This window comes from Salvelinus namaycush, chromosome 2, assembly GCF_016432855.1.
Source record: "Salvelinus namaycush isolate Seneca chromosome 2, SaNama_1.0, whole genome shotgun sequence".
Taxonomy (NCBI): domain Eukaryota; kingdom Metazoa; phylum Chordata; class Actinopteri; order Salmoniformes; family Salmonidae; genus Salvelinus; species Salvelinus namaycush.
The window spans coordinates 61,583,290-61,591,810 of record NC_052308.1 but is presented as its reverse complement, the minus strand read 5'-3'; the positions used below and the strand labels follow the sequence as shown (position 1 = coordinate 61,591,810).

The 8,521-nt window shown below is 44.0% G+C and overlaps 1 protein-coding gene across 1 annotated transcript; it reads right to left on the bottom strand.

The window, feature by feature from the left end:
- Window positions 1–4,563: 4,563 nt before the first annotated feature.
- On the bottom strand, window positions 4,564–7,774 carry LOC120065422 (ras-related protein ORAB-1). The gene is made up of 6 exons (XM_039016428.1): window positions 7,609–7,774; window positions 6,850–6,922; window positions 6,620–6,715; window positions 6,429–6,524; window positions 6,126–6,257; window positions 4,564–5,913 (listed from the first exon to the last, which is right to left on the bottom strand). The coding sequence occupies exons 1-6, from the start codon at window positions 7,620–7,622 to the stop codon at window positions 5,716–5,718; spliced, it is 609 nt and encodes a 202-aa protein (XP_038872356.1). The 5' UTR covers window positions 7,623–7,774; the 3' UTR covers window positions 4,564–5,715.
- Between the last annotated feature and the right edge of the window lie 747 nt (window positions 7,775–8,521).

Below are 8,521 nucleotides of genomic sequence, written 5' to 3'. Positions count from 1 at the left end.
ATTCCCATCTGTGACCAGTGGAACCCGTTCTGAACTTTGGACTGGTTCAAAGTTAAGTTTAACACCTCAGCGTAAATCAGAACAAAAGCCAAGGTAAAAAATTAAGGCCAGAAACACAGTATATGAGTACTAAATAAGGGAAGTCAAGTGAATGTAGTAACATTTAAATAATGAAAATGACAATGGTCCTTAGGGCTCTGAAAGCAATGGCAGTGCCACAGCTGGTAAACAGTCGTGACAGAAGGGCAGCAGTAGTCCGGGCTAGGGGTATTGCTGCCCCTCATTGGGGCAAGAGAGGGGGGCCTGGGTTGCCAGTTGTGAGTGGAATGAGCGCTGCTCTCCTATTTTGGGCCTGGCACCAGTTGAGACAGGGCTCCTGCGGTCATCATGGTCTCTCTCACGTTTCACCTGACCGTCCGTCCGTCCACCCACAGACAGACGGACCTGAGACTGTACAGAGAACTGCCTTATGACTTCAACTCCAACCCCAATCAGAGCCCATGCAGGAAATGGACATCTCGTTACACATCACTCGTAATTACACGTGGAAACAAAATTAAGCTGAATGAAAGACGCAGCCCTGAGGGATGCCTACCTTTTGACACGCCAATAGAGTAGCAGTGATCTAATCACAACAACCATGATGGTACGGGAGCAGAGTGGAGAGGCATGGCGAGAGACCGAGACCTCTACTCTGAGAATGATGTTTCTTGTAAGCAACTGGAAGCAATTTTAGAACAGGTTAGAGAATGGAAGAGGTTGAGGAGAAGCTAAAAGATAGTGGTTGAAGTTGCGGTCTCTTGCATACAAGACGGCCATATTAAAATGAAACTGTCAAGAGTATGACATAAGATATAAATGTCAATAAAGAAAACGTAAGATAGTGGGAGAAGTTGTTACATCTGACAAACAAGACACCCATTATGTCATGGAACTGCCAAAGAAATTAGGTGTCATTTAAGACTCCCATTTTCTGCATACATCCTCCAGATTTAGTTTTGCGTCAACGTCAGGCAGATCCTGGGTCAGTTCTTTTGGGCCTCTTACTTACAACATAGACTCTCTGGAGCCGGTTCCGCCACATAGAAAAGTGTACAACTGGCACCAGGGCACTATTTGAGTTTATCCCGTTGCCAGGGATATTGAAACAGACCCCCTCCATAACAAACCGCCAAGGTTGCCATTTAGCTCCCAAAACCCCATCCCACCCATCTCTTCCTCCTCCTGCTCTGAGAGAGAACACTGAGGGAGGGCCGCCAGGCTGGGATCAGGAAATGAACGGCTGCAGTTTTTTTAAGGTTGGCTCCTCCGCCGCGGGCGTCCATCCATCACTGTGTTTTTCTTTCTGGTTTTTGTCTTGCCTGGCAAGGAACTACTAGGAGCTACTTCAGAATGATACAGTATCGCCATTGGCTTTATTGAGAGTAGCTAAAAGAGAGGGAGGGGGTAGGTCTCGCATGAAAGGATTAAAAGCCAAAGAAAGTCTAGCCAAAGAAAAACATGCGTAACGGAGGCCTTCAATTTAAAGTGGGGCCTGGCTGGAATGAGTGTGTAGATGCTGGCTGGAATGAGTGTGTAGATGCTGAGGGGGAAAAGGGAGATTTGTCTTTGATTATTTAGCATTCACTGTGAGGTGAATGAAATGGTGAGATATCTAGTGTACATATTTGATGAATCACACCCCCAAATGCTTTCACTGGAGCTCACTGTACATGCATGCATGAACAAGAGGTTCGGGGACTGACATACTGTAACTAAAGCTAATAGGGAGCTCAAGTCAAGTCAAGATGCCCTTGTGTCAACTCGCTTGCTGGAGATATGCTTCCGACCAAAGCAGCTTTAAACTCCAAGAAAAGATACATGTAAGGTGAAGTCTGATAGTGTCGCTTGGATAGTCAGGAATGAGTAATCATCGTTTATGGGCTGTGTAAATACTCAAGGGGAGTGTATACATATGTAGGTCATGTAAGGTTATGTAAGAATTCTGTTCATCCTATAGCCGGTGACTAGAAACCAGGTATCTTTTGTTTGCTCATCTTGCCCTACATAGCCTGGCTACCAAAAAAAATAGGTGTCAATGAAGTTTAAAATAGGCTGCCTTGTAAAATAAACAGGCACCACTTACGTTTAGTCTAACAGTGAATACAAGGAGGCTGAGTAGCAATACAATAATGAGTGTTACAGGCAAAATCTTTCAAAGGCAAGTAGTTGTATTGTTTACTCACAGTACTATAGCAAAGACCAAAAGACAACCGCTTGAGAACAGACGCAAAACACCTTTCTCAGTTCCAATTCTAACAGATAGAAAGAGTCACTACCGGTAGTCTAATTCACTGAGCTGTCCATGCAGACTTGTATTATGTCAGTCGTTTCAGGCTGCTGCTGATTCTGATTCATCCGAAGAGAATCAACTCTGTGCTCTGCTGCACACTTGACCATTATTCAGAAGGGCGTCAGGCATACAAATGGGACCCGTCTGGCCAGTAGGGCAGCATGCTGTTCAGTGCTCACGTGCTAGCTGACACACAGTCCCCAACACCTCTCACTCCATTTGATGACGTCACACTACAAAGCCCGTGGCCAAAGCCCGTCTCAAGTGCACAACTGCCGTCTAGGCATGAGCGAAAGAACCAAGATTGACATAACGGAGGCTTGATTCTCCATCTCTTCTCCACAAATCCAGCTCCAGTTCCCACCTTCTTGCTGTATTGTCTGAGTGAACTTCACACATGGGTTAACTAGCTCCCTCCTTATCCTCCCCCACCACTCTCTCTCTTTCTGTATTTTACCTACAGGGGTTCTTCAGTATATCCGGGGAAAGGCTGCAGCCCCTCTACAGCTGTCACAGATGCTTTCCCCCTTCCATTGCCCGGCAACCAAGAACAAATAAAGCCGGCAAACAACCCCCCCCCCCCCCCCTTGCGCCATCAACTCTAACCCCCTCCTCAGCGCCGTTGTTGCTGCTCTCCATCCCAACTCCCACTCACTCCCTCTGAACCTCACACCAAAACATCTAGCCCTTTGTCCACGCTGACCGGCTGAATGTAGGTTTTGTTTTCACTTAAAAGCAAATTGGGGTTATGCCTAGGAAAAAGAGAAGACTCCAGTTCAACAGCTAAACAAGAGGCTGGCTTCACACTGCCTTTTACTATACTCCGTTGACATAATTACAGGGGTCTGAAAGAGGGGAGGAGGGGGGAAGGGAGCATGCCAAGCGGTTAAGAGTGTGCCCTTTCTTCTGCCTGGGGCCTATGTGTGAGAGGCCGGTCGGGGCACATTTACAGCGGCGGGCACCATGCCACCACGACTGCAGCGCTGATGAGAGGGCCAGATGTTAATCAAGCAGGCACACAATGGGTACCAATCACGGGATGATCTGGTGGGTGCTCTACGTTGGGTATGATACTAATTCTTTGACAAGGTTGGTGTGAAAGAATAGATGAACGGTATCGATCCCAGCCACAAAACAATGTCTTTGTCATGGTCACGGACGTCAACGTCACATGAACTCAGATAACCGTTGAACATAATAGAGCGCCATGGAAAAGCCAATGTAATTCACGACAGCTGTTGGGGATGTGTAATCTAATTACTATTCGAATGAGGGCCAATTCAAAATGATTGATTTGAAATTGTCCTTAAATCAGATTTCAAGAAGCCCAAACTACTGGGAGACAGACAGTACGGCTGCAGACATGAACTAGGCCACTTAATGCTGCCCTCCACTGGTACAGACCTGTACCAGATTCAATGTTGCAGTTTTGTCTTACTGGGTCCCTTTGCATTACATAATGTTAAAGACATGCTCCGGAACTTCGGCGACTAAGTATTTTTTTAACCTCCTACTTTGGGCTGGATGTGTCAATGTGCAGTTCATACATGCATAATCCACGAGCAGAATTACTGTCTTAACTCAATTAGCCGTGACATTCCGAGTTTGTTTTTCTGGAAGCTGTGCTGCGCTATTTTGCATACGTGGGCCAGCCCCCTTGCATTCAAGTTCAACCATATGAGTGACAGCTAGCAAGAGGCACATCATGCACACAGCAGAGCGAGAGTAACGACATGGTGCACAGATCTGCACATATGTTACACCATTTTAAGGGACCACTTTTGGGCCGTGAGCGCTACTTTCAGAACTACTGGCTAAAAAGTATATAAAAGTACCAGAGAATCCCATTAACTGTAATGTACACTTGTTGCTGGACAGACTCAAAAGTAAGATATTGTGTTTTGGCCCCGGTGGGCACAAAAAGGTAGTTGAGCTGGGTAAAAGAGAGGAAAAGTCTAAACGTGATCCTTGGGACGTCCAACTGACGTCACCCCATTGAAGTTGAATTTTAGGTTAAGGTCAGGTAAGGGTTAGGGTATGGAAGTCTCAAGTTCAGCACAACTGCACCCTTTACTGGAGACAATGAAATCTGGGCCAAAGATCATACCGTTCAGCTTATGAGACAGGAGCACATAAAGTCTACCACATTTCAGAGACTAGGCCTATTTCAGTGTGAAATGTCCATGCAGAACATGTGTAACTATCAGGAAAGAATTCCAATAAGACAAAGGTTTATTAAAGATCTCCTTCATTGTTTAATAGACATTGTGCCACAAAAATGTCAAGTCCTCAGCCACAAATCACATGCCGAAATGAAAATGTTCAGCTACTTTTCATGATGTCATATATATTTAACTTGCTTCTCTACAGGCTTAGCTAATCAGTTCTTACATATATGTATAAATATATACAGTTGGTAGAATTCATTAATCGTTTGGTGAAACTTTGTTGTGCTGTTGGTTGAGACACTGGCGGAGGAAAAATGTCATTGACACTTTCAATGTAGCACGTCTCCATGCGCTATTATGTATGTCAGCAGAACAATTACTGTCTGTACAGGAATGTTAACTAATGTTAGTATCATACAAAATGCATTAGAATAAACCCAAATAAGAGATAAGAGCTTGGGCATACAAAAGGTCTTTAGGGCTGGAAGGACATGCCAACAACGCAGTGTGCCAAGGGCATATCATATATATATATATATGTATACACACACATCCTGCCATAAAGGCACTGGCACATTATTTGGGGCAACATTATGAAGTTGGACCACGTGACATTGAATGATATTTCCTCTAAATAATTTGGGTTGATTACAGTGAGCAGATGTGCTAAGTCATGATGACTGCATTAGAGATGCATTGTGGGTAAAGTAATCAGTTCTGCCGACATGTATAATGCGCTTTATTGGGAGTGCTTCCTAATTCAGCTTCTGAGGAGATCAGGCCAAAGTCATGCTGAGATCCACAGTGAAATAAGGAGAACACAACCATCGTAGAAAAATGTATTATTAACTACCAGACCTGGAGTAAAGAGTTGGGCAAGGTTTATTCATATTCATCACCTTGCTTAAAAATGTCTGGATAAGTTGCCACATCTTATTCTGGATAGGTATATGTTTTGGTAATATGTAAAAATATCCCACATTATGTTAGTGTGTTTCTGTGGGTGTGGATGGGCTTACCATCCTATTGCTGACCTTGTTAGGGGTGGGGGGACATATTTCAGGTATTGCAACTGCACACACAATCCAGGCCACTCAGTCTTCCCTCTCTGTCACTCTCGCCATATTTCTCTCTCCCTATCCCTGTGGAGCAAGGTAACTTTTGAGATTGGTAGATAGGGGTCTGAGTGGATGGCGTTTGGGGGGCTGAGGGTCCTCAGCAGCAGCCTCCAGAGGATGTCTTGACTGGCGTGCTCTGGATCTTGACGTTGGACTTCTCCGAGCCTCCGGCTGTGGCCCCAGGGCCCATTCTCTTCTTGATCTCAGCTGCCATGGTCATGAAGGCCTGCTCCACGTTGGTGGCGCTCTTGGCGCTAGCTTCCAAGAAGGGGATCCCTAAATTGTCAGCAAATTCCTGAGGGAGGAAGAAGAAAAAAAAGACAGGGGGAGTAAGAGAGAGAGGCAACAGTAAGGTGTGAGTAGGGGAGAGGCATATACACACCAGGAAAGAGGCAAAGAGACGAGAAAAGAGTGGGGGACAGAACAGGAGAGAGAAAAGATTCAACTGAAAAATGCAACAACAAAAAAGATAGTTATTTTTCATTCCGTAACCAGGTAGAGCGTTACCTTGGCCGTCGTGTAGTCCACCACTTTCTTTGTCGTCAGGTCACATTTGTTGCCTACTAACAGCTTGTTCACGTTTTCACTGGCGTAACGGTCAATCTCCTGTAGCCACTGTTTCACGTTATTGAAGGATTCCTGGGGTGTGACAGGAGAGGAGACAACTGTTGATAACTCAACAATCGATGCAATAGGCAGCGTAACCAGATACACTGAAACACTGTTAACTTACACAGGCTTGAGAACAAGGTTATCTGCTATGTAAACTTGTTATGGAGAAAATGTAAAGCGAACAAGGGATGGACTGACCTGGTCTGTGACATCGTACACTACAATAATGCCATGCGCTCCTCTGTAGTAACTGGATGTAATTGTCCGGAACCGTTCCTGTCCAGCTGTGTCCCACTGTGGGCCAATGAGAGCAAAGTCAGACCCAACACCATGTTCCACTTCTGCCGTTCTTGTGACTCAATCAAGTCATGTCAGCCACAGGTACTCACAATCTGAAGTTTGATGGTCTTCCCATCTAACTCTATGGTCCTAATTTTGAAGTCCACTCCAATAGTGCTAATATAGCTCTCTGTGTATGTGTCATCCTGAAGAGAAAATAAGAAAAACTGAAAATTCCTATGGGTGCTCAGTGTACAGTAAAGTTCCTGGGATGTCAAACTATTATTCTTCAAAATATCAACATGGCAAAAATCCACCTAGACAGAGGAAAGTTACTTACTGCAAATCGGAGGAGGAGGCAAGACTTTCCAACACCAGAGTCGCCAATCAGAAGCAGCTTGAATAAATAATCACTGAAAGGAGAGTAGATATTTCACAGGTTAAATAAATGTCAATTCCACTGTCATGGAGATATTACTATATATTATTCGTTATTTGTTGAAAGTCAAAAACCACAAGGCAACAAATTGTCACAGTAGTTAGTTCTGTCTACTATAGTGACAAAGGTCAGTCAATAAATGTACTGTATTTGTTTCACACAACAATCAAAGTAGCCTTGGATTTCAACTGACATAGTTAACGAGATTTAGCTATATTATTGGGCAATTAAAGTTAAATTGGTCAGCTGACTTTTTACACATGTTCATATTTGAAAAAGTCAACGAAGCAGTTGACGTTTTAACTAGCTAATTTAGCTAACGTTACTTAGCTAGCCAGCTGATACTAGCTAGCTAAATTGGCTTCCAGCTGATAATAGCTAGTTAGTTAGCCTATGGGTAGCTAGCTAGCATTCATGCTAGCTGGCGTTTGAACGTAGCTAAGAACATAAAAACAAGCCCTAACACGCCTACTAACATTCAATATAAAACATGTCTAGAGCGGAGTTGATACAGAACATACCTTATGTCATCGATCTCATATTTGCATAGAAGACAAAACAAGTATCTTATTTGATGTAAACCATCCAGGTAAGTTAACGGACTAACGTTATCTAGCATAAAAAAACAGGCTGTCATCATTAACCAACAGTGTTACTTACTATTCGGGATTCATCGTTGACTAAGCACGGTTGGGTTAAGCAGTTATTCTTTAAAATATTGCTATCCTTTGTCGTGGAAAATCTGTGTAATATATCTTTTTTTCAGAACAACTGCAACTGGCTAGCTAACTACTCCGAGCCAAGATAATCGAATCAAATATGGCTGCCCTCCTGACCAGGAAATGCCAACCAAACCTATGGGGCTAGTGGAAGTTGTAGTCAAATCGTATTAGGCATACATTATTTATCATTCATTCATTCATTATTTCCACTCCATGCATTATCATGGGATAAAGAGAGGTCCACACACCTGTCCGATTGTTTGGGATGCAGAAGAGCGGTAGCCCAACACAGACATCTGTCAGTGATCTCATGATCCCTACTGGATCATGAGATCACTGACAGATGTCTGTATTGCACTGGAGGTTGGTGGCACCTTAATTGGGGAGGACAGGCTTGTGGTAATGGCTGGAGCGGAATTGGTGGAATTTTATCAAATACATGGTTTGCTGCCATTCCATTCGCTCCATTCCAGACATTATTATGAGCTGTCCTCCCCTCAGCAGCCTCCCCTGGTGTACAGTACTGTGTGTTTTGCTCTTCATGCTGGTGGTACCTTATTGGCTCAGCCAGTTTCTTCTTGATTGCTGTAAGGTCTAAGGTCAAGGATAAAGAGCATCTGTGCAGTGCATCAGTGATGGTTTAATTCCCATGCTTCAAAGCACAGCCAGTGGTGCTAGAAAAAGTAAACACAGGGATAGCTTCAGATTACCACCCAGGTAGAACTATAACTTCTATTTAGCCTATTGTGTGGCTGAGTGCAGTCTGTAAAGGAATTGTCTGACATGCATTTTCTATGTGGTTGCTACATCAGTTTAACTTCCTCTTATGTGTGCTACGGATGGATCTGAGG